The sequence below is a fragment of the Sesamum indicum genome, linkage group LG13, assembly GCF_026168435.1.
Source record: "Sesamum indicum cultivar Baizhima isolate 11 linkage group LG13, ASM2616843v1, whole genome shotgun sequence".
Classification (NCBI taxonomy): domain Eukaryota; kingdom Viridiplantae; phylum Streptophyta; class Magnoliopsida; order Lamiales; family Pedaliaceae; genus Sesamum; species Sesamum indicum.
Window position 1 is genome coordinate 10,898,672 of NC_142669.1, and position 25,393 is coordinate 10,924,064.

At 31.6% G+C, this 25,393-nt stretch overlaps 2 protein-coding genes across 4 annotated transcripts; one reads left to right on the forward strand and one right to left on the reverse strand.

Moving 5' to 3' along the window:
- The first annotated feature begins 15,057 nt into the window (after positions 1-15,057).
- LOC105176876 (interactor of constitutive active ROPs 4) lies at positions 15,058-17,970 on the forward strand. 2 transcript variants are annotated; one of them, XM_011099815.3, is made up of 3 exons: positions 15,058-15,377; positions 16,372-16,462; positions 16,564-17,970. In XM_011099815.3, exons 2-3 carry the CDS (start codon positions 16,449-16,451, stop codon positions 17,693-17,695), a joined length of 1,146 nt encoding a protein of 381 aa, XP_011098117.1. In that variant the 5' UTR covers positions 15,058-15,377; positions 16,372-16,448; the 3' UTR covers positions 17,696-17,970. The 2 variants fall into 2 exon arrangements, with proteins under 2 accessions (XP_011098117.1, XP_011098118.1); XM_011099816.3 differs by lacking the exon at positions 15,058-15,377 and adding an exon at positions 15,406-16,282.
- A 172-nt stretch (positions 17,971-18,142) lies between these two features.
- LOC105176875 (coiled-coil protein (DUF572)) lies at positions 18,143-23,530 on the reverse strand. Of its 2 annotated transcripts, none has more exons than XM_011099810.3 (8): positions 23,131-23,528; positions 22,247-22,396; positions 21,924-22,058; positions 21,689-21,754; positions 21,483-21,533; positions 21,231-21,344; positions 20,044-20,125; positions 18,143-18,688 (listed from the first exon to the last, which is right to left on the reverse strand). In XM_011099810.3, exons 1-8 carry the CDS (start codon positions 23,326-23,328, stop codon positions 18,477-18,479), a joined length of 1,008 nt encoding a protein of 335 aa, XP_011098112.1. In that variant the 5' UTR covers positions 23,329-23,528; the 3' UTR covers positions 18,143-18,476. The 2 variants fall into 2 exon arrangements, with proteins under 2 accessions (XP_011098112.1, XP_088733249.1); XM_088877123.1 differs by lacking the exon at positions 18,143-18,688 and adding an exon at positions 19,171-19,289 and having other exon boundaries at positions 23,131-23,530.
- Positions 23,531-25,393: the final 1,863 nt, after the last annotated feature.

Here is a 25,393-nt window from a genome sequence, read left to right on the forward strand (position 1 = left end):
CATCCTGTTTACTGTTTGAAGCCATTGAGACTGATAAACCTATTTCATTTATGAAAGAATTTTTATTTTCCCCTAAAGCAAAAAAAGAAAAAAGAAAAGAACATGATAAATTACTAAGAAAGAAGATGATTATGTTGTAAATTAGTTTTGAGTGTCAACATCAAAACTGTATCTTTTTTATTAATTACACTTACGCCCTTCTAAAAATTCAAAATTATACTTTATCCTAAAAAAGTTATGAAATTACATTTACATCCCTCCAAAAGTTCATTATTTATACTGAATCCCTTTTGTTAGGAGTTGGGCGAAAAATATTGACATTAGCAAAAAAAAAAAAAATTGCATAGATTTTTAATTTTACCCCTCATTTAACGTTTCATGGAATAATTTTATACTTATAATGGAAAAAATATAATGATGTTAACTTCACTCTCTATATATATATATATTGTGAAAATATAATAATGTTAATTTCACTCTATATATATTATATTTATTTCTTTATACGTATAAAAATATACATGAAAATATTAAATTAGGGATCAAATTTAAAATTTACGCAATTGGTTTTTTTGTTTATGTTTGCATTTTTCATCCAAATCTTAATGAACCTTAATGGAGAGGGGTTAGGTGTAAATTAAAAATTTTCAAAGTGGCTGCAAGGTGTAATTTTAAATTTTTTTTAGGGATTAGTGTAATTAGTGTTTTTAAAGGGTCTAAGAATAATTATTTTGTTTTTTTTTTGGTAAAAAACATTTCATTCATGTAAAATCAAAGGTCATCTTACAGTAGATAAGAAACCAACTCATCAATTGACACGGTGCCACATCCCAAGGATTTGTCCAAACACACCCACCAATGAAACAACCAAAATACGTACAGATCCAAACTTCAATACTTCACATCAGCATAATTAGGAAAGCAGATTCAATTTTATTACCATTCAACTGACTCCAGACCCAATTATTGCACCCTTGAAATTCTACTCCCCTTTCAGAAAATTCCACTGCAGCCTCAACAGTCATTCTAGCCGCCAATGCCTCTCCATGATCCCCAACCTTGGCCAAGAAAAAAAGAGAAGAGGATTGGCACTTGTTGGAAAATTAAAAGTTATGCCGTGGATAAATTACAGTCTTGAAAATGAAATTTTAGTATTTGGTGTAGATAGCATAAATCGTTTGCTCCTCAAGGTTAACACAACTATAACTCTCTAATACACGCACCTATGGTAGAGAGCTTGGAACAACAAACTAAATGACACTCAGGAAAAAGGACGAGAGAAACAGAAGACAAGAGCTTGGATTTTGGTGTCAAATGAATCAGAAATGAGGTTATTTATAGAGGAGCTAGATCAGTTGGTTGAGAAAAAGAAGCGGCAGGACTCTTATCAGCAAAAGAAAAAATCAGCAAGTGAGGAGGATTTTCCTCAACCTCCATGACTTGGTCATCTTAAGAGTCCAAAAATGAGAAGAATGAAGGATTAAATATAATTTTTCCAAAAAAGTATATAACTGCATGTGCCCGTCTCAGACCGAGACGGGATGAACGGGCACTTGCATGTGGTAATTCTTCCAAAATGAGGCTTGAACATGCATCTAATGCCACACTGTTACATAGATGTATAGTTCTTTGTGTACTGCTATTCACATGCAGGCGTGTAAGTGGTTGTTTCCTTTTGACATATGAAATGTTTTGCTTTAAGGCAAAGTCTGTTGTGTGCATTTGCCTTAAAAAAAAAGGCAGAGACATATAAACCACAAAGATTATATTATTCTTAATCTTATAAAATTTAAAGGGTTCATCAAGGGATAGGAGCAATAGTTGCACAAATACCCACAAGCTTTGGGCATGAGCTTAGAGCTTGTCTTTGGCTTTTCATTGATGATTTTTGTTCTTTTCCCACTCTTTTTTACCAAAGAAAAAAACTCTGTTTGCTATCATAATTTGGCAGCTGAATTTCGTTACTTCTGACTACATGGATGGAGGGTTGCATCTGACCACAATTAATACGCACTACGCGTACTAGATTCCAATTCCTTTGCATTAGTGGGTGAATTTCTTTATTTATCTTTATTATCTATTAATGGGTAAATTTCTAAATTGCAGTTGTATTTTGCTGCACTCACAATTTGTTCATAGAGTTTCTGAAATGTGATAAAAGTGTTGAGAAAGCTATGCGCCTGAACTTCAAGTTCATTAGTTTTGTTGTTTTGTTAGCAAGTACTTCTTTTTCTATAATCGATTCACAAGTCCAATAATGCAAAATGAGGAGGAAATACTTGAACAAACAACCAGTCCTAATGAAAGATGACTAATAGAGTTGATACGAAAGATGATGAAACTTTAGGGTCAAAACCCAAACGTAAAAACAAATCAGCAGTTTGGTCAGATTTCACTGAAATGAAGGATGCAGATGGAGTTATGAAAATCTCTTGTATACATTGTAAGAGAATGTATACCAAAACCAAGAGTACTCCAACAAATCAATTGCATCGACACTTGAAAAGTTGTGCTAACTATCTTAAAGCAAAAGCTAACAAAGACTAAAGATGGACTTTTGCAAACACAACTTGATTTTGTAACCAATACTATAAATCCAACTTCTTGTCCAAGTTTGTATGTTGGGAAGTTTGATATGGAGAAGATGGAAGAATCAGTGGCTCATTGGATCATGATGCATGAGCATCTTTTTTTCTATTGTGGAAAAAGAAGGATTCAATTTGATGCAAAGAAGAGGAATGCCTGAGTGGCTAGCAATTACAAGAAACACAGCAAAAGCTTATTGCATCAACGTTTATGAGGCAAGAAGAAGAAGCTAAAGAGTTTATTAAAAAATGTGAACAAAATCAGCCTCACAACGGATTGTTGAAAATCAAAGAACCAAAAGATCGAGTACATGGTCATAACGGGTTATTGGATTGATGAAAGTTGGCTATTACAGAAGCGTGTGCTTAACTTTGTTCATATTCCACCTCCACGTCAAAGTCTTGAAATTGCAAATGCCATTTGGCGCTGCTTGGAGGATTGGGACATCGATGGTAAGATCCACACCATATCTGTGGATAATGCTTCTACCAATGATTCAGCTACTGAAAATCTAAAGATTTATGTGAAAATAAAAGGAGACTGCTTTGTGGGGGAAGACTATTTCACGTAAGATGTTGCGTCCATATACTTAATCTCATTGCTCAAGATGGACTTTGTGAGATTAAAAATATTGTTAATGTTATATGATATAGTGTAGAGTATGTCCGACGATCTGATGTAAGACTTAAAATATTCTCTGAGATAGTGATGCAATTAAATTTACCAGAAAAGAAGTTAGTTGATGATTGTCGGACAAGGTGGAACTCAACATATAAAATATTGACTGCTGCAATCAAATTCAAAAATGTCTTCCCAAGGTTTGTTGCTTGGGACATTGTCATATTTGTCCAAATGCAGAGGATTGGACAAAAGCAGAGAAAGTGTGCTTGGTATTAGAGCTATTCTAGAATGCTATGCACATTGTTTCCGGAAGTGATTATCCTACTTCAAATTTATTCCTTAATAAGGTGAGCAGAATGAAAGTTTTGTTAGATAAGAATACATTAGATAAAGATATATTCATTCAGGACATGGTTGCAAGAATGGAGAACAAGTTTGGCAAATATTGGGGAGAGACCAATTTGCTAATGTTTATAGCAACTGTTTTGGATTCAAGGCGTAAGTTAAGAGCACTTGACTTTTGCTTTCCAAGACTATATTCTTCAAAAAATGTTGAGAGGTAGATTACTAGTGTTCGGAAGACATTATATGAGCTCTATTCTAAGTATATGGCTATTTCCAATATTGAAGACGAGTCAATTGGAGAAGGGCGAAGAAACAAACTATCGAATCGAGGTATTAGAAATGTTGAAACTCAATGTGGCTAGTCTGAGTATGTTGAATATCTGAAGTCAATGGAATCTATTCAACCTCATAAGTCTGAACTTGATTTATATCTTGAGGAAAACTGTTATATATTTGAGAAGGATAAGAAGGATGGGAAAGACTTTGATGTTCTGAAATGGTGGAGAGTTCATGTCTTGAAGTATAAGATTTTATCAATAATGGCAAGAGATATTCTAGCTATCCCGATCACCACTGTTGCTTAGTGCGGTCTACTCCCCAAAAACCACTCCTAAAAGTCTTTCATTCTATCTTTTCGGGACTTACCATGTCAGTCGTGACTTCTTCATCCGTTACGTAGCCAATGAGCTCTTTATTTATTTGATTTTATCTTGTTGATAGGGTCGGTCTATCGCTTTTAACTATACGCTCTTCGAGAAAATGCAATATCCAGTAAGATGTAACAGGCGGAATCAAAAAGAGGGATACGTCTGATAAGATAGGACTAATGAATGGTGGGATGGTGTGTAGGTGTTTCTCTTTCATTCATTCTAGATTGTCCGTACTTTTCGGGAAAGGTTGGACTCTTTCTCCACTATCCAATCCTATGCCAATTAGAGAAAGTGATCCATTATCGTCTTCTTCTCATGATGCCATAGAATTTATTTATAAAGCCGTTTTCTTCCCGAAAGTAGAGTTATAGATAAATATCGTACATCATTGACTTCAGACACGGTTTAAGTATTGATATGCAAAAGAGATTGGATGAGAAAGCACTTTTAATGAAGAAAAAATCTTTGGTAAGTTCTTTTGTATTTTAAAAGTTTTGAAACTATCACTATTGTTTTTAACTTATTATAAGTGTATTTAGTTTTATTCATTGATTTGTAGAGCAACAAAAAAGCAATATATGTAAATTTGTCACTTGATGGTGATGTGCGAAAGGCACCTTCATGTAACTTAACTGCTGAAAATTGTCTCGTTTTTTTCTTTTAATTGCATCATGTTGTAACATCTTTTAGATGACTTAATTGTGGTGGATTTGAGGTTTGAGGTTTGAGGTTTGACGTTTGAGATTGGAGGTTGGAGGTTAGATACTTCAATTGGTATTGATATCAAATTACGTGGTAACTTTCTTATCTTTTTTATTGGGTTAGTTAACTTTCTAGCAAACCATATTGATAATCTTATGCTATTCTCATTCACTTGCAAAGAGATAAATATATATTGGTTGAATTACGTTGTATGATTCTAATTTAGTTCATTCTCATTTATTTTATGTAGGTTTAAGACAATAGCAACAAGAACGACTCCGTTATGTGGACTTTGTTACTTTTGAACAAACATGGGTTTAGAAATGTTTCTGGTTTATGATAAATATAACTAATTTATTTTTATTTAAATGGTTGATTGATATTTAGGCAAATTTAATCTTTATATATTGTGATTTTTTGGTTTCTATTTGGTTTTATAAATTTGGTAAGGCTTGTTTGTTTTTCTAAATAGTTAGTTGATTAGCAATAAAATGTTATATAAATGTGCTCAAAATTATAATTCAAAACAGGATATTACGAGCTCGAGCTCGAGCTCAACTCGTTTACACCCATAGATTAATTTGACTTTATTGTTTGAAAGGGGGAGCCAGACATGGAGACTCATTATCATCGTTTTTGTTCATCCTATGAACCGAAGCTTTAAGTGATGTTCTGAGCGCACAAACGAAACATGGACACTTAAAAAGGGTTTAGGTGGCACATACTAAGCCTTGAGTTAGTCATACTAGCTCTTTTTGCAGATGTTACCCTTATTTTCTGTAACACATCTACTAGAGCTCTTAGTCGTGTGAAGAATTTATTACAAAAGTGTGAGTTGGCGTTTGGACAACTCATCAACATAGAGAAATCCACAAAGGTCTTTAGTAAGAAGATAGAAGAAGAGAGTTGGTTGACATCTTGATGGTTCAAGTAGAGAAAGCGTACACTATCTATTTCGAGTTGTCCGCTATGTTGTATAGTCACCAGAAATAAAATGACTATTGATTATAATTTTAATAGCTATGGATTAAAAATTGTAGCCAAAATACTTTTTATTGACCAAAATTAAATAAAATTGATGCAAAAATATAAATTTTCCACCAAGAAAAAGTTAGTTGTCATGAATAAGAACTATAATAAAAATATTTTGTCATAGCTTTTAACCATGACAAATATTTTAGCCACCCTTACAGATACCATGGCCAGCAACCGTTGCATGACCGTAGTCAATGACTATATGCTACAATTATTTTATTTTTAATTATAGCAATTAATTATGGTTAACAATTGTATTTTCTTTAGTGAGTCAAAAAGTGATGTTTTAAGAAGATACGTGAGTAAATTAGAAGGAAAACACTTGGATGGAATGGGAGATGTTTATACAAGGAGACGAATGCTTGTAAAGCCAGTCCTACAATCCTAACCTACATCGACTTGTTTTCAAGTATCAGATTCATTTCTTAAGACACTTATTTCGATTATCTCTGATTTTTGGTACGTTGAATTGAATAACATACACTGTCTTAAATGGGATTCTTTGTGTCAACAAAGCCAGACGGAGGGTTGGATTTCACTAAATAACTATAATTAGTGATAATATTAACAATTATCACTTAATTTTTTTTTCTGTCACTAATTTTCTATTTTTTTTACTGAGAGTAGGTCAGTTCTCAAGTTCAAAAAAAATTTCACTAGTCAGTTTCAGGTTTTGACAAAACCACCTCGGACTTGGCCCGTTGCCGTCTTACTGACATAATTTGGTGCAATTAAATGTGTGATCGATTATACATCACCTTTTAAATTATAATTTAACTTAATTATATTTTAAATTTTTAAAATTATGTAATATATAATATGATATAAAATCTCAATACCTCCGGAGTTTAGGTCCCCCTTAAATCTGAAGGATGAGACACCAACCCCCACCAAAACGAATATATTTATCACTGCATTACTTTCCCAATTTCCTTCAATTATATAATATGGACCCCAAATAGATTTTCAATTATTCATTTACACCATACCTTTTTATCAATATGGCCCTCAAAATTTTCCAAGTTTAAGGTGCTTTTTTTTTTGGTACAATTATATTGTGAAAAGATATATATTTGGTTTTGTATAATTTTCGTATAAAAATACAAATGTGTATATATTAGTTTACGGGGTTGTACATTTACATTTTAGAGTGATAAGTTAATGTATTTTTATTTAAAGTTATCTATAATTAATAATACTTGTATAAAGAAAAAAGTAGAGATAATTTTTTAAGAATACAAGGTTGAGGAATGTCTATCATAATGCGTTTGAAAAAATTTCTATTTATAAAAATCATCTAACTTTTTTATTTTTTAACTTTTAAGAAGAAAAAAGAAATACATATTTTGTCCACAAAATTTCGTTATTATGATGTCTTATTAGTATAGATAGATATTAATTATTGTCTTATTATTATGATATCTTATTAGTATAGATAGACATCGATACTTATATGATACTGCAAATGAGTAAATTATTCTTTTATAAAAGAAAATATATAGTTATTATTTTTTTATATTTTTTAAAATACGACAATTTACCCTCCTGTGTTTTTTAAAATGAAGTAATTTACCTTCTTACATAGGGAGATAAGTTAATTCATTTTAAAAAGTATAGAGGGGTAAATTGCTATTTGTTTATCTTATGGGGTAATTTATTCATTTGCAATATCACAGGAAAATAAGTTGCATTAAACCCCATATTAAAGTAAACACACAATACCGTCATTCCAATATATTGCAGTAACACCCCAGTAATTTCAACATGTAGATAATTGTTTACCTTCTCAATTGGCTAAATACAAAACTATATTGCATTAATTGATGCAAAACGATGCGATAGAACAACCCTTTTAATAATAACGATGTTTCAATAGTAGATTTCAAGTCGGTCAAATTAAGTATGAATATACGAAGGCTTAATTTTATCTTTGGAAGTATTTTGGGCTTGATTATGAGCATAGGGAATAAATAATTGGATTATATGTTTTATTTGTAAGGGCAACATGGTCATTAGTTAAGCCCAAGGACCAAACCTGTTAATATTTTAAAAGGTGAAAGACTAAATTAGAACTTCGAAATATTTAGGGACTGAAAACGAATTAGTGGTAATGTATAAGGACTAAAACCGTAATTATACCGAACAATCCCATCGTTGCATACACAAATAATTTGGACCCATACTTTAGTAGTTGTTAATGAATAAGTCACTATAAACTTTATAGTTATTTATATATATTCATTCCTTTTTTCCATAATTTAATTTATTGTTAGTATCTAACTAATTTAGATACTAATTAAATTGTTGGATGAGTTATTGAATGTCAAAAAAATTATAGATTGTGATTAAATACTTACGTTATTGATACCTCACACATTATTATAGACGTTTCTTCGAATTAAATATCAATTTAATATTGTTATAATTAAATATCATCAATTTAATATTTATAAATTCAAAATACGATAATCAACGACACTATAAAAAAACATGAATTATTCCTTACACTACTAGTAATTATCATAATTCAGAAACTATGACAAACTAATGTTATCTACCACAATCAAATAAAATTGATACAAAAATTTAAATTTTGAGTACGATTAGTCGACATTTGCAATTGCTATATATTGTTTGCTACTTACTTCACTTGTTTATCCCTCGTGGAACGAAAGGAACATTCGCTGTATTGTTGTAGCCACTTATAGGATTTGAAAAATATTACGAGGCCATTGTATAGCACGGCCACTAACACGGTGAATTCAATGGCCGTGTTGTCGTGAACTTTCGAGCTTTTGTGAGCCTCTGCCTCAATGTTATATTTGTACAATTTGTTTTATATTTATGAAATTTACCTTTAAGAAAAAAAAAATATATTTTCTATGGTTTTACTAAGTGCCAAAAGACAACGGCTTATAATCGTTGCACACTCATAAGTAATTAGTATTCTTCATAATTTGTATTTTTAACTATGATAATTAACTACAACATAAAACTATATTTTTTTTTTGTGAAAATAATTGTAAAAGAAATATAAGTATTCGTAATTTTGATTGGGTTTGAACCCAAAATATAGTCAGGTTTACCATTAAACGAAAAAATTTAAATCTATATATGTATGATTATATAAATAAATAAATAAATAAATAAATATATATATATATATATATATTACTTTATATCTGGACCTGTACTGTACTTGAACGAATGCTGCTATTCATTTTGCTGAATTATTTCATAACTTTGGCCAACCTTTCTTGTTAATCTTTATATGGTTGACATGTGACTTTGATGCAAATAATCTTGAGGTATAGATAGGAATCAAAATTAAGTACGTAATTAAACAAAGCAGAAATTTTCACACATGTAGTGTTTATATATTTATTATTTCTGTTTATATAATTATTAGTAACTACATAATTACGATATTATTAATTAGATTTGAGTCAACCAATAGTCCAATTAGTTTGGAAATTCCAACTCATTCAAATTTTAAAATATCAGACTGTATCAGTTCTTTTGTGGGATGATTATATATATCGTTGTTCCATGATATTTGATATAATTATAGATGAATTTTTGTAATTTGAGATATTATATCTAGTATCCCTTATGTTTATTTTTGTTCAATAAATAGATTCTCCTTAATCACATTCATCAAATTTATTGATATTAGCACAAAAAAAAATAAAAATTTATATTTACGCTCAATTGACTTATTACTGACTTTTCTTATGACTAAACTTACTTATATATCTTCACACGTTAATACATATGAGAAGATACATCTTCGCCCTTAAGAATATATTATATTTTTGGTCCCATAAGCGGACCTCTTTTTAATTTTGGTCCCCTAAGTGGACCTCTTTTTAATTTTGGTCTCATAAGTTGACCTCTTTTCAGTTTTGGTTCCATACTTTGGTCAATTCGCACATTGAATCCCATATGTAGCTTTTTTTTCCTATTTGAGGACCTACAAGGGATTTCCGTCAATTTCATAATGGCAGCTGCTATTTCTGTTAGTGGCTGTTAAGTGTGGAGGGAAAATATAGACGTTTGGAGGGAAAATATAGCAACTTGATGGGAAAAGCTATTACACCTTCTTCCTACTATTTAAGGTGGATTTCTTTATTTCTCTCTTGCATTTAGTAGGAAAAATATCACAAAATATGATGTAGCTAGCAATTTACATTTAATAAATGAAGCTATTACACCTTCTTCCTACTATTCATCATATTCAGACGAAAAATTATGATGTTAGCAAAAAAAATTATATAAATTTCCAATTTTATCCCCAATTAACGTTCTAATATAATAATTCTGTACTTATAAGAGAAAAATTATAATAATTTTAACATCACTCCGTACATATATATATATATATACAAATTACGTTTTTCCTTTATAAGTACAAAATACACATAAAAATATTAAACGAGGAGTAAAATTTAAAATTTATATAATATTTTTTTTATCACATTAATATTTTCGATTCAAACCCTAATAGAAATGAATCAGATGTAAATAGAGAACTTTTAAAGAGGGTGTAACCGTGCAAGTATAATTTAAGAATTTTTTTAAAAAAAAAGTGTAATATTACATTTTTAAAAAAAGTTTAAATATAATTAAACCGATCATTTTTTTGTAAATTTTATTTCAATTATTCATATGAGTATAATTACTTAATATGTGATAGTTTAAATTTGATCCGACAGATTCTCATGTCTCAACTTCTAATCACAAATGTGTTGTGCGATATGGTGGGCAGCATGTCTAAGTCAAAGCTCAATCATGATAGTTAGCATAGCTTGCACGTGCGATGACAATTGACAAATCATTCAGAGATTTTGTTGTCAAGCCTTAGATCCCTCCAAGTAGAATACTACAACGTACATTTTTATTTTACATCTCTTTCTCATATTTGGTATATTTATACGAAAATTATTCGTAATTTAAAAATTTATATTTAATATATATAAAATTTGTTGTAATTTAATAAATAAGTTCTTTCATTGGTGAAAATTCATTAAATTTACTGATAGAATGATTATTATATTTAATTTTTTTTATTTTCGTTTAAAATCACTTTAGTCCCTCAAGTTCATTTCTTGACTTCAGCATCTCTAAATTTTGATTTTGTCTCAATTCGATCCCTCTGATTATTTTTCGATGAAAATGTAGTCGGAGTTTGACTTTCTGGAAGGTAATATGGTCAATTTAAGTTTGATTTTATCATTTTAGTCTCTTAAATTTGTAAAATTATTAAATTAATCCTTTTTTAGAAAGAAATCAAAATTTGTATATTTTATATGGTGAATATGATGTAATTATATTGCATTAAAAATAAAAAATCTGAACTCTTGTCAACATAATAATAACATATTTCTTAACCTAAAATGAAATAGTCTCTCTCTCCTCTTGTTTTTTTCAAAAGTGACAAAAAAAAAACGAAAATTATGAATAAATATTATAAAACTTAACTAATTTGAAAATACAATTAAAATATCTAAGTGGATTTTTTAATCTTAGGAGTTAAAGATAAGTTTAATAAAATTAAATTTTAACAATATTATTAAATATTAACAGTTATAAATTTGAAGAAAAAGTGAGTTTTAAATATATATAAAATTCATTTTAAGAGGTTTTGTAGAACTTTTTCTATAAAATGGAACTATATATATAGAAAGTCTCTAAATGAATTATGTATGAGACATCAAAGAATCTAGTTAAAAAGTATAATCTGCCAACTTTTTATTCGAAAATCCAAATACTTAAGAAATATTGTTAAAGTTTAATTTTTTTAGAGTTATCTTTAACTCTTAAAATAAAAATTTACTAACTTAGATTTTTTTTAATTATATTTTCATATTAGATAAGTTTTATAAAATAATTTTAATTTTTTTTAACTACTAAAAAAAGAGACTGTTTATTTTTAAGTTAAAAATTATATTATTATTATTATTTTTATTATTATTATTATGATGATGACGATGTTCATAAAAGTTCAAAATTTTCATTTCACATAAGATAATTACAACATATTTGCATAACAAATATAAAAAAGTTATTTTTGGTTTAAAATAAAGATTAATTAATTTTACAAACTTAAGGAACTAAAATGTTAAACTTATTGACCATTTTATCCTCCAAAGAGTCAAAACTCGGCCACATTTTTGCTAAAAAAATGATTAGAGGGACCAAACTGAGACAAAAACTAAAGTTTAAGGATGTTAAAGTTAAGAAATGAACTTGAGGGACTAAAGTGATTCTAAACAAAAACTTAAGGGACCAATTATGGTATTTACCTTATTGATATTAACAAAAATATTCAGATAAAAATTCATATTTATTGTGAGTCAAATAAATATTTTTTATAACTAAATTATCCTTATGCATCTTCACACATTAATACATGTGAGAAGACATATCTTCACTGTTTTAAGGATAATTTAATCAGAAAAATTTGTTTGACCTGAAATAAGTCAGTAATAAGCTAATCGAGAATAGACATCAATCTTCATTCAATTTTTTTTATTAATATTAATAAATTTAGTGAATTTTACCTAATAGAGGAACTTATTTGTTAGACAACATAAATTTTAGGGGTATTAGATGTAATTTTTAAATTATAGAGGGTTTACATGTACACCAGATCTCAGAAGAGTTGAGTGTAATTATCCTTTTTTATTTCAATTTCAAATTTCTTAAAATAATTAAATACACTTAAATTAAAATAATTTGATATTTTGAACTTAAGTTTTTAAGTTCGATTTCGCGGATATTAAAAAGAAATATACTCAAATTTGAATCATTATAGTTAAAGAATTGGGCTCTAAATAACCTTTATAATCATATAATTTGAATATTAATAAGTTATTTTTTTCAATCAAAAACCAAATAATTTAATTCAAATTCCAACTCCACGTACCCATAATGGTATGCATGATGTGACTTTCTTTTTTAATATATTATTAGTTGTATGTTGCATATATGTACAAAAAAGTTAAAATAATTAAATATTATTTATTAATTCTTTTGGTTGTAGGAAAAATGATAATGTAAAATAAAGATTATAATAAAAAAATAAATAATTTTGAAGAATATTTGGAGTAGGAGAAAGAGAAAAAAATATTAACTAAAAATAAATAATTATTTAAAAAGTAGGTTTTACTACTTGTAAATAGTGGTGGAAAAGCGGAAGAAGTGGATGGAAAATAAAGAAAAAAAATAGCATATAAAAATAAAGAAGACAAAAAAGAGATGTTTTCCTTTAATATATAGTATAGATACAAAAATTTAATATAAAATTATGATAGCAATTTATTAATATTCAAAAATAGTATAACATTCTAATTAATTCAAATTACTAGACAAAATAATCTAATTTCGTAATATCAATAACTTGATAAGTAGATCACCAACCATATATCATTTTTATTTTACTAGTAATAACAAATAATCCTATTTTATTTTTTAAGCTTGAATTTTGAATTTTTTATTATTTTTTAAGTAAATATCGAATACCCAATAAACCAAATTGTGTATTCATTATTATCCGTCGGATAATCCATCCGATTTATTTAAAATCAAATTCAAATAACTCAAAACCTGAAAATTTTAAAAATTACCCGATTCAATCTATTCGAACCCATTGAAATCAAGTCAAAATTCAAACTACCCGACTCGAACACCCACTCCTATATATGAGTCAATCTTTTGGAAGATCTAAGAGGCCCCCCAAGATATGAAGGATAACCCCAACCCCACCCCACCCCTACCCCTACCCCTACCCCTACCCTCCCAAAACGAATATATTCATAGCTGCATTCCTTTTCCCAATTTCCTTCAATTATATAACGTGGCCCCCAGATAGATTTTCAATTATTCGTTTACACCCCACCTTTTTATTAAGATGGCCCTCAAATGTTTGCAAGTCTAATCTTCCTTTGTTTATTATTTTTTTTGTCCATTATTTTATGAAAAGATGTATATTAGTTTTTGTATATATTTAGTTGACGGGTTTGTACTCTTTAAATTTATTGTGATCAATTTATTTTTTTATTTAAATGAAACTAATAATTATATTTTTTAATTAATTTTATTTTTATTTAATAATTTTGTACTTATAAAAAAAATTATAATAATATTGACCTCACTCTACATATATATATATATTAAATTTATTCCTCTATAAGTACAAAATATATATAAAAATATTAAATAAAGGATAAAATTAAAAATATATATTATATTTTTTTAACTTTAATATTTTCGTCCAAACCCTAATGGAAGTATGTCAGGTGTAAAGGAAGAATTTTTTGAAGGGGTGTACGTATAATTTCTAATTTTTTTTAGAAAATGTGTAATTTTATATTTTTAGAGGGGTTTAAGTGTAATTAGCCTTGAAAAAATTTATATATATATATATATATATATTGATGGAGGTGCATGGAAAAATGATGAAAATATTTTCATTGGAAACGTATGAATGTAAATACATTTTAATTATCACATTTAACAAGATAAAGATTGGAAATTGACAATAAAAATTAAAAGAAAAAATCATGGCCTCCATTTCCCATATACTTATCACTCACAGTCACAACGGATCCATTAAAAATTCATCTCTACAAACATCTCAACTCAAACATTCTTTTAATCAGAAGCATTTCCATTCGACAAACTTCCAAGAATCTTCAAACACCAAAACAGACACTTTTTTCCTTTTGCGAGAGAAGTTCAACGCTTGAAATCCAAAGGGTTACATGCACACTGTTATCCACACACACACACACACATACAAACGCGTGTGTGTGTGGGAGAGTAAAGAGAGAGAGAGCCCGTGTGTGTATTGTAAGAGAGAGAGAGAAATCTAAGAGAGCCCGTCTGCGTGTGTGTGTGAGAGAGAGAGAGAGAGAGTAAAAGGTCTGGTTTGAAAAGATGCTAAAAAAAGACAACAGTAAAAGAAGGGCAAGATACTGTCGTCCAAGTTGGCGTTTTCAAGATTCATCAGTACATGCACATAACATATTCATATGTCCCCTTCCCCTCCCTTCAACTTTCTAAATTACTTATTTGTCCTCTTCCAACCCATAAATTCTTGTTCTAAAACCCCAAACACCCACTCACATTTCACTATTTCAGCTTAACACCTTTAATTCAAACTTTCAAAAAAATTCACAGCTACCCCGTTTCTCTCTCCTCTCTTGCTGCTGTTGGTTAATGTACATTGCATACAGTTTCACCGCTCCTCTCGTGTCCCAATAAGAGCTGTCCTGTCTCCATATATACACACACATGTACTCATAAATGCCACGCAACGGGATTCAAACTTAAGCCCACTCTTACATGAGGTGCCTTTTCTGCTGCTGTCCAGAGGAAGTGAGGGGCTCATATTCCTAACAGGGAAGAAGAAAGAACAAGAAGAACACAATAAGGGTGAGATACTGCACTTTGTTGATCTTTTGTTGTTGTTTTTGAGGAGTTTTATGATGTGGGCTGGAATTTCCAATGGAGATTTCTCCGTTGTTATGATGAAAAGGGAGACTTTTTTTGAAACTTTTACCTTAATCTTTTTCCTGATTTTCTCCTTTTAGTTTTTGATTTTGGCCTTTTCAAGCTATTTCTGGGAGACCCTTTAATATTTTTTATTGTCTTTTTCAATTTTGGTTTAGAAAAGACGGATATTTGAGATCTTGTTCTATGTTGGTTTTGATGTTTCATGAAGGGGTGTTTTGGATTAGTACCAAGGTTTTCATCTTATATGAGATGTAAGGAAGAGAAATAGGTAAAAGTGTTATTGCTGATCTTCAGCTTTTACTTTTGTGGACAATGCACTCTCTGCTTTTTCTCAGAGACTCTTGATTCTTTGTAAAGATGTACTACTGATATCAGTTGATTCATGGCTTGCTCACTATAAAGACAGAGGGGAGAATCATTTTATGTTAAAGAAAAATTGTGGGAATTTTCAGGTTCACAACAAAAATGAGTGGGGCTATAGAGGCAAAGGACTGCACATCTTTTCATAATATTGATGTGTGCATGGCTGCAATAAGTTGGACTGTAAAAGATGCTTTAACTTTTTTCAAGAAAGGCGCGTCTTTGGTGATCTGTGATTGTGTTGTTTCACTCTAAAAAGTTGAGGTGAATATAACATCCAAAATATCTTAACAACAGTGAGCCTTGAATTTTTTGTCCTTGTGAAAATGGAGGAAAAAGAAGAATGTTCTCTGAAGTTCCTCAATTTGATGAAAGCCCATTATCTGAGAAAATAACAGCTTGTGGTAGAGGAACTTCCTGTTGTGTTTCATTAAAGAACAAGGGCAGATTTCCTTAGTTCTCATGTTAGTGTTATTTGTAAATGTTAAAGAAGCCACATGTCTCTATTTCCATAGATGTAATGTTGTCTGATGTTCTCATTGGAATAATGCAGATCAAGCTTTGAGTAATTTCAGCCTTTTGTTGCTGTTAAAGAGTACATATAGTACTAGTCTTACTATAAGTGGAGAAATGCCGAGATCAAGGTATTTTCACGGTTGAATCTGTTCTTGCATTGTAGCATAAATGCGTAGGCGATTTCATGGCATTGGTTTTGATTATCTGCTAATTGTATTAATGAAAACAGAGGGACAGAAATGCCTCAACGGCCATCTCCCCGAGGACCGCCTAGTCTGAGGACGTCAAGCTCGGATTCAGATCCTGTACACCATCGTTCACGGACTGACAGGAGCCCGAAGCTATCTGACGGTCGATCCCCTCGAACCGCACAATCTGATCCTGTCAATCAAAAGAAACTAGGAAGCCGCATTTCAGATTTGGAATCTCAACTTGGGCAGGCGCAGGAGGAGCTTAAAAGTCTGAAGGACCAATTAGCCTCGGCTGAGGCTGCTAAAAATGCAGCTCAAGAACAGCTTGAGAAGAAATCCAAGAAACAGCAAAAGATTCCTGAGCCAGTGGAAGTCCAAGTGAAGCACTCCACTGCAATTGAGACCAAGAAAGACAGCATTGTTGATTATGAAAGAGCCAATGATGTCCAGAGGGAAACTGATGTTTTTGAAGTCACTATCGAGAAAGTGACTCCGGAACCTAAGCCCGAACTTGACCCTCCAGCCAATCAAGATGAACTCACACCTAAACATGTCGGCTCGCCAAATGAATCGCTAGCCACATCTCAGCCTGAGGATACCTCATTTGATGAGTTGGCTTTGAAGAACGACGAGATAAGCTCACTGAAGTCGAAGTTAGATGAGAAGGGCAAAGAGCTAGAACTTTTTCATCAGGAAAATGAGAACCTAAAGAGCCAGCTTAATGAGAAGTTGCTGAGGATATCATCAGCTGTAACTGAGATAGAGGATCTGAAGTTGAGGTTGAATAATGTCGAGGAAGAGCTGGAAAAGACTAAAAATGGTGCTGCCCATGTAAGCGAGAAGCTAGAGGCTTCTGAGAAAGCAAAGGAGGAACTAGAAAACGAGATGAAGAAGCTCCGTGTACAGACCGAGCAATGGAGAAAAGCAGCTGATGCTGCAGCTTCCATTTTGGCTGGGGAAGTGGAGATGAACGGGAGACGGATATCTGAGAGGTGTGGATCAATGGATAAGCATTATGGCAATTCGTTCGAACCCATTGGTGGATATGCGGGCTATGTTGGTTCTCCAGGGCTGATTGAGGATCCTGATGATGTTTTTGGAGGCGGAAAGAGGAAAGGTTCTGGCATTAAAATGTTTGGAGACTTGTGGAAAAAGAAGGGCCACAAGTAAACCTCCAATACTTTAAATCCATTGGTATCGATGAGGAGTTTAGGTTTTGGAAAATGGTTTCTTACCATTTACATTTGTCTCCAGTCGTCCTGTAATATGACCACTCTATTGATCTACTTTGGTAGTTTCATGAAGCGAAGGTCTCAGACCCCCTAAATTATTAGCCCTTGTTTGATATAAGACCGGTAGATTTCATATCGAACTTAAACGGGTTATTCCATGTATTATGATGGCTGGCTGGCAATGAACAGAATGTGCTGCAAGTTATTGCATCATTTAAGGGATTCGAACACTCTAATGTGCAGCTCAATCTGAATGTTTTATGCATGTTGCTTGTAAGATCGGAGTAGTGTTCCACTCACAACCTCAGCACATTAACTCGGACCTTTTCATCAAAATTTATGCCTAACAAAAATTGGATGAGTGCGATACCAAACCACCACAAAATTCAAGGAATCTCAAGAAGGATTCATGGATGATAAATTTTACAATACAAATGGGACATTTGCAGCACTCAATGGGTTTGCTAGCAAACACCTGTATTAGCTTGAAAGTGTTAATCTTCAAGAAATACAAAAACAATAACAATATTACACTTTTCCACAAGCACAACCAGCTTTTGACAGAGAAAGAGCTCGTTAGGTTTCAGTGTTATGAAATTCAAGTTAAGCTGGTTAGCATTCAACATTACATGCTGCTTCTCTGCCATCATGGAAAGCTGCATATGCTTGTCCTTCTTTCAGATTTTGAAAAAATTTCATGACACTATTTCCAATTTCCATCATTCATCTTCATCACTTCCATACTGTTGGCATAACGATAGCAATCCACTATTAGTCACAGCTGTAGAATTTGCATCCTGCTTTTCAGACTCCTTGCTTGGCATGTTCCCATTTGAATCTGCAGCTGATTTCTTGACGATAGAAACTCTGACTGAAGAGGATTTGAAAATGAATTTACCATTATTTGAAGCCCCACTAGCACCAGCATTATCTGTCAACAATCATGCAAGGGAAGTTAATTACATTGACTTTCCCTAAGTTTTAGCCTAATTTCTACTAATACACTCTTTCGTAAGATAATACGAAAACCTTAAGACTCAAATTCTGTTTTATTTTATAAATTCACCCTAGTTTGTTCTTTCTCAGAAACTCTTTACGTTGCTGTGCTTGAGCTCCAGCTCAACTGAACCAAGGGAGGAGAACCTTCAATCATAAGATCAATATAAGTCCCTCACTATGAAAGCTTCCACATGAGCTCGAGCCCAGCTTGTGAAGAAGCTCAAGCTAGAGCCAAGTTCAAGGCAATTTACTTTGCCAAGATCGACTCAAGCTGTACTTCTGACATACCATTGATAAAATCATTGATCATTTGAAGTGCTTCGTGCTTCTGTGTGACTAACCTAGCAATTTGCATGGATAAGATCATTAAATAATAACACAGAGAGAATAAAAAATTACAAAAATGAATACAAGACCTTATCCCCTGTAATGTTTTGCCAATTAGACATTTTCATGGAGTGAGCATGATAGCTTCGCTGCAGTCTAAGTGTATCATTCAGAAATTTGACTAGTCACCAACCCATTTCCAATCCCTTAAAGAATGAATTCACTCAGTCAAGTACTAGATGTGGCAAACTATTAAATTTGACATACAACCATGAATAATGGTTAATTACATTTAAACCCCCTCTGAAAATGAGAAATTACAGTTCCTCCCCCCCCCCCCCCAACAAAAAAAGTTCTAAAATTGCACTTACACCCCTCCAAGGACTTACTACTTACACCTGACCCCCCTCTTGTTAGGTTTTGGACGAAAAATTACGTTAGCAAAAATTATATAAATTTTCAATTTTACTCTTCATTTTAACATTCTAATGTAAAAATTTTGTACTTATTACGAAAAAATTATGATGATTTGAACCTCACTCCACATATATATATATATATATATATATTACTTTTATTCCTTTACAAGTATGAAAATATATATGAAAATATTAAATTTGGGGCAAAATTAAAAATTTATGTAATTCTTTTTGTTAGCGTTAGCATTTCTTTGTCCAAATCCTAACGGAAGGATGCCAAGTGTAAAGAAGAATTTCCGGAGGGGTGTAAGTGTAATTTCAAAACTTCTTTGGGGGAAGTGTAATTTTGCATTTTCAGAGGGGGTTTAGCTGTAATTAACCATAAGAACAATAACAAATCGAAAAGCAATTAGCTGACTGACAGAAGCCGATATATAGAAGAGAGAATTTTGCAGCTCCATGTACATTGCACTCAGAAACTAAATCTAGAAGATAAACGGAAACACATAAAAGATGATTAAATTACAGTTATAATGCAAACCTTGATTGTTGGAGCTGTCACCAACACCGGCTGTTGTCAAAGCATCTGTTGGGTTAGAAGGATGCTCTTCAGGGACCTTTCTCTGCATCATAAACAAAAATGCTTACCAGATTAAATTAAAATCAATTTAGATACAATCAGGTGAGCTTCTAATTAGTTGAAAGATTTATTTTCATAGCACAACAAATATTTCATCTAATGAATGCATTTTTCAGGTTGAATTGAAACATGAACTATCTTTCCTAGTAACTCTTAAGCTACTTTATTTAGATTAACAGAAAACTGGAATATAATACTACAAATTTGGGGGCTTATATGTGCTAGAATTTCAGCAATATGGATTTGTCTTGTTTAAAGCTGAATACTTTAATTTTGGTCTGTACAGCCCATAAAGCGGCTCAGAAAACAAGTGTGGTCGTCATTCAGTGACTTGCTAGGACACATTCAACAAAAACACAAAAACCCAAAATTGTTTGAAGTGTGTGTCATGGGCCACAGTGTAATTGATATAATTATAAATTCTCAGTAATATTAACACCAGTAGTATTGGACAGAATTGGCAATCTTCATTTTCAAAGAAAGAACCCTGATACAATCAAAGATTAATAAGAAAAAAATTGCTTCACAAACTTCTGCACAAGCTCCAATAACTGGAAGCACTTCAAGGATATTCTGGGGAGTAAATGTTGAAGATATTTAGACAAACAGCTACTTATGGGAGTAGGTTTTGTTAAAAGGGCATAAACCAGACCTGATCTGTCTGTCCTCACCCCTTGATAAAAAGAACCAGGCTGCTACATACATACTTATGTAACCACATATGTTCCTTCATATCACATTCTATTTTCTTTCTATAGTCATTCGTTTCTTTCTCAATTCCGTTCAGACTTTGCTTCCTTTTCTACCATCTCTTCGGTTGAAATATGGTCAATAAAGCAATGGTATAGACACCATGTATCAATGTATTAACCCAAAAGCATAGATACTCCTAGTCACACATTATATTTGTTTAAAAGTGCAGAAAGCAAAATATTCCTGACATCCTGATTTTCAAGTATATTGTTTCCTTCAAAATTTTCGATATGACAACAGCAATATTTCTAGTTTCTGAATTCCAAAGTTCTTCTAACAATAATTTTCCTGAAAATGCTTAAGCATACTGAAGTAGATGGCAAACGAAACATTACTTTTGATGGACCAGTTGATGTTCCCCCATTGTCAGGTGAAAAGTAATTTAAATCCTCCTCATCATCAATATCGTCATCGTCAATTCTTCGCACAACAGCAGCCTCTCTTTGTCCCTGAATTGATTATAGACATGAAAAGCCTTGCAATTAGAACTCCTGGATAACAGCAAAGAGAAAAAATAACTAATAGGACAATCAAATAATATATATATATATATAGAGAGAGAGAGAGACAGACAGACAGACAGTTACCTTAAACACTGATTTTATAAGAGCTTCATCTTCTTCTTCCAGCTTCCTTTTCTACAACATAAACCCACCTTAAAATAGGTAAAAAAATTGATACAAAATGAAATCAGCAAAATGTGGCGGCTGGAATCAGTAATTTATAGGCGCTCCAACTATATAAGATGCTAACACATGCAAGTTAGAATTACAAACTAGCATTTGATCATTACCTTCTGCTCGTTTGAGTGTTGCAGAGCTTCGAGCATTGCATCTACACTCACAGTTGCATGTCTTGACTGGATATACAAGAAAAGGGGAAGGAAGAGGAAATTATGTTAATAACAGCAGATTCATGTACATAAGAAAACTAATCATTAGTTTTAAAAAATTACAGAGAGAAAAGGAGCATCACCAACTGACGAGAAACTGAATACACCTAGCTACATTCCGCCTATCAATAATTACCTTCATAGATTTCATTTCATCCAAAGCGGCAAGGATATCCATTTCCCTCTTTGAGTCTAAAGTTCTATTCTCCAGTGATTTCATGGCATCTCCCATTTCTTCAGCATTCCTTTTCTTTTGCTCTTCTTCCAATTCCTGAGAATAAGAAAATATAGCTATTAAAATCATACTGAAAATTTATTCTCATATATATTACAACTCAATGAAACCTATGCTGCAGTAAACTGCCTAAAATGGCAACCACCAGCTCACCAACTGCATACTATGCATAAGAAAAAATCACTATGAAGAGAAAGAAGCAAAGTGGAAGAAGAATAGTAAACCTCATCCTCTGCACGCCAAGGCTCAAAATTCCTCGTCGCACCAGACTCAACAACATAATCAGAATTCTGAGGATCTGTCTTGAAAGTTATTTCGGCTGAGCATTTTGTGCACTTAAAATAGAACCTGAAAATTTGAATTCCCAGATAGGTCTGCACATGAAAAAGAGAAACACGTATGTCAGAAGGAAGCAATCAAAGCTGCGTTTCGTGGTCAAAATAAGAGCTATCAGATAAGTCCGGACAGAGAAGAACAGTCTGCTTGCATAAATTCAGAAAAACATGCATATTAAGTACGCCTGTTGTACAACATTAACGTATATAAATGGGTTCAGAAACAAAAAACAAATGCTTGCTAATATACAATTCTGGTGTATGCATAATATTCAAAAGGTCAAATTATTTAATAGGATTTCCAATAAGCAGTGCATAAATTATACCTCTATACAGCTCAAAACCAATAAATGCAACTTGTAGCAACGCTATTTACTCAAAACATACTTAAGTGAACACCCAACCATCAAAACACCCAAATAAAGTTTACACTCACCAAAAATTCTCAAGGCCTTAACATATAGGTTAGATAGTCCAAGCATTTCTATACCTAAAACTGCTGAACGGTCCAAAAGACATGCCATGAACTTTCAACAAAGATTTACCTACGCCGGAAAGGAGAATTTATTCTAATCGACTCGAGAGTCCAACTACAATGCCCTAATAAACCAACCGCACAAAAACCCTAAATTCGTCAAGCTTACTCAACCGGAGCCCAATTACAGTAAAAGACGAATTTCCAAGCAAAAGATTTACCAACAGAACAGAATCAAAACTGAACATCAAAAGTTATCCAGAAGAGCTGGGCAACTGCAATCAGAACCAAAACCCACCTCTCCAACGACGTCCTCTTTGCGGGAATTGAATTTGGTCCCCTTGTATATGTAATTCCCGCACGTCCCGCAACGAATACTCATGGGAAGCATCATCCGCACTTTCATCTGCTGGTTCTTGGGCTGCCTCCGCCGCGGAATCTTGGCCGGATCGAAGTCCGGCGGATAGTATTTGTTCAGAACTTTCCTTTCTCCCATCCTTTTTCCTTCTTCTTCCTACTCCTCCAATAATCACGAACAACAAACAAAGACCTGAATGAAACTTCCGATTCGACTTTTGGATTTGTTCGGGTTTTTAGGAGCAGAATCAAGCGGGTATAAAATCCGAATAGCCTCTTAATTCTTTCTTCTTCGCGTATAAATAAATAGACCACCACCAGGAGGAGACTTTTCCAGCGTAGGATTTATGTAATTTTTTCGGAATAAATATAATTTTGGTTCTTAAATAAAGCTGATTTAATTTTTAGGCAGCTGTTTTCGCTATGTTTGTTTTTATTTTCAAATTATTTTTGAAACAAGTCAAAACATATTCAATGTTTGCCACTATTTGAAAAAACACCTAATTTTTTTAGGTGTTTTTAACTGTTTTAGCATAAATACATACATATATATACACACACAATACATAAATATATATAAAAAAGACATGACTTGACAATGAATAATAATTTTTGTCTCACCAAACACAACATTAAACATATAATACTTATTTTGAATTATCTCCAAAAATAAATCCAAACATGCATGCTATCTCTAACACACTTATTTATCTTTGTTTTTTTCTCTCTATCTCCATAAAACACAACAAAACACTCAAAAAACAAATCCAATCATTATGTTTGAGTTTTAGTTGTCAAATGGTTGTTCTTTACACATTTTTAATTAATAAAAAATTATTAAAACTAATGCAAAATTGGAAGTTTCATTTTAAAAGGGGGAGAAATAGCTATTTTTTTCTTTTTTATATTTTCCAAGTTTTAATTTAATGTACCAATTTCTCTCATTTTTCTTTAAGCTTCAAGAAAAAAAATTTCACAAAAAAAAAAGAATTTAAGTAGGAAAATTTCTATAATTTTAACTTTTAACTTTTCTTTATTTATTTTGTTTTTCTTTTTAAATTTTCTAAAAATAAAATAAATCCGATAAAGACAATAAAATAAATAAAGTCAATTTATGGGTTGCGCTTATATTGCAGGTATTGCATTATATACAAACAGACTATGAACTTTATTTTGTTAAGGTTATATAGAAATTTTGTTGCTTAAATTTATTTTTTTAGTTTTTATTCTCTTGAAGCTTAAAGAAAAATGAGGAAAATAAGTGCATAGGACCAAATTTTGAAGAATACTACAAAAAATAAAAAGAAAAAATGGATATTTTTCCATTCAAATGAAATTTCTGTTAATTTAATGGTTTTATTAACAAAAAGATTAAAAACGCCAAAAAAACAACTATTTGAGGACCAAAACTATAACTTCAAATTATTTGAGAACCAAAATTATAATTATCCCAAATTTTTCCTTATTATTTATAAGATTTTATAATCCATGCATATTATAAAATATTTATAGAAATGATAACATGTTTTATATAATTTTAAAATAAGTTCTTAAAAGTGTTCGTATAAAATAAGATTATGAAATTAAAATTTTTTAAATCTTAAAAATAAATTAGAAATTTTTTATTTTTTATTTTTAAAAATCAAAAGCCTTTTGAGATATGGTTGCTATTAGGGGATGCCTATAAAAAGCTGCTCCATTCCTCATTTTCACAAACCTCTCAACCAAGAATTATCCTCTAGCTCTCGGATTTTTCCTCGAAAAATTCCAAAGCTTTGAGCTCTAATTTCGATAAAAAGCTTCTGAGTGTTGTTTGAGTTGTTCGTCAGTACAGGTGTTATATTGAACGAACAATAACCGTCTTATCTTCGAAGAAGTAACGTTGTACCCAAAGCATCTTATACGGGGCGTTTAATTTCTTCAAGGCAAGCAGAACCTCACCGTTCAAACCAAATTCTCCACTTGCATCTAACCCTCATGAACATTTTACTAGTCTAATTGTTGAATTACAATGGCAACTATGACACAGACTTGACGAAATGGAGGAACAACGGAATGACTTATCTAGACATGCTTACTACTATCACTGGGCTGAAAGAAGGTCCGATGAACTAGAAGAGAAAAATTCAAGGTTTCGATGGGAGATAAAAACATTGAAGGCTGAACATGGAGTTGAGGTAGAACAACTACAATAGGAAAACCAA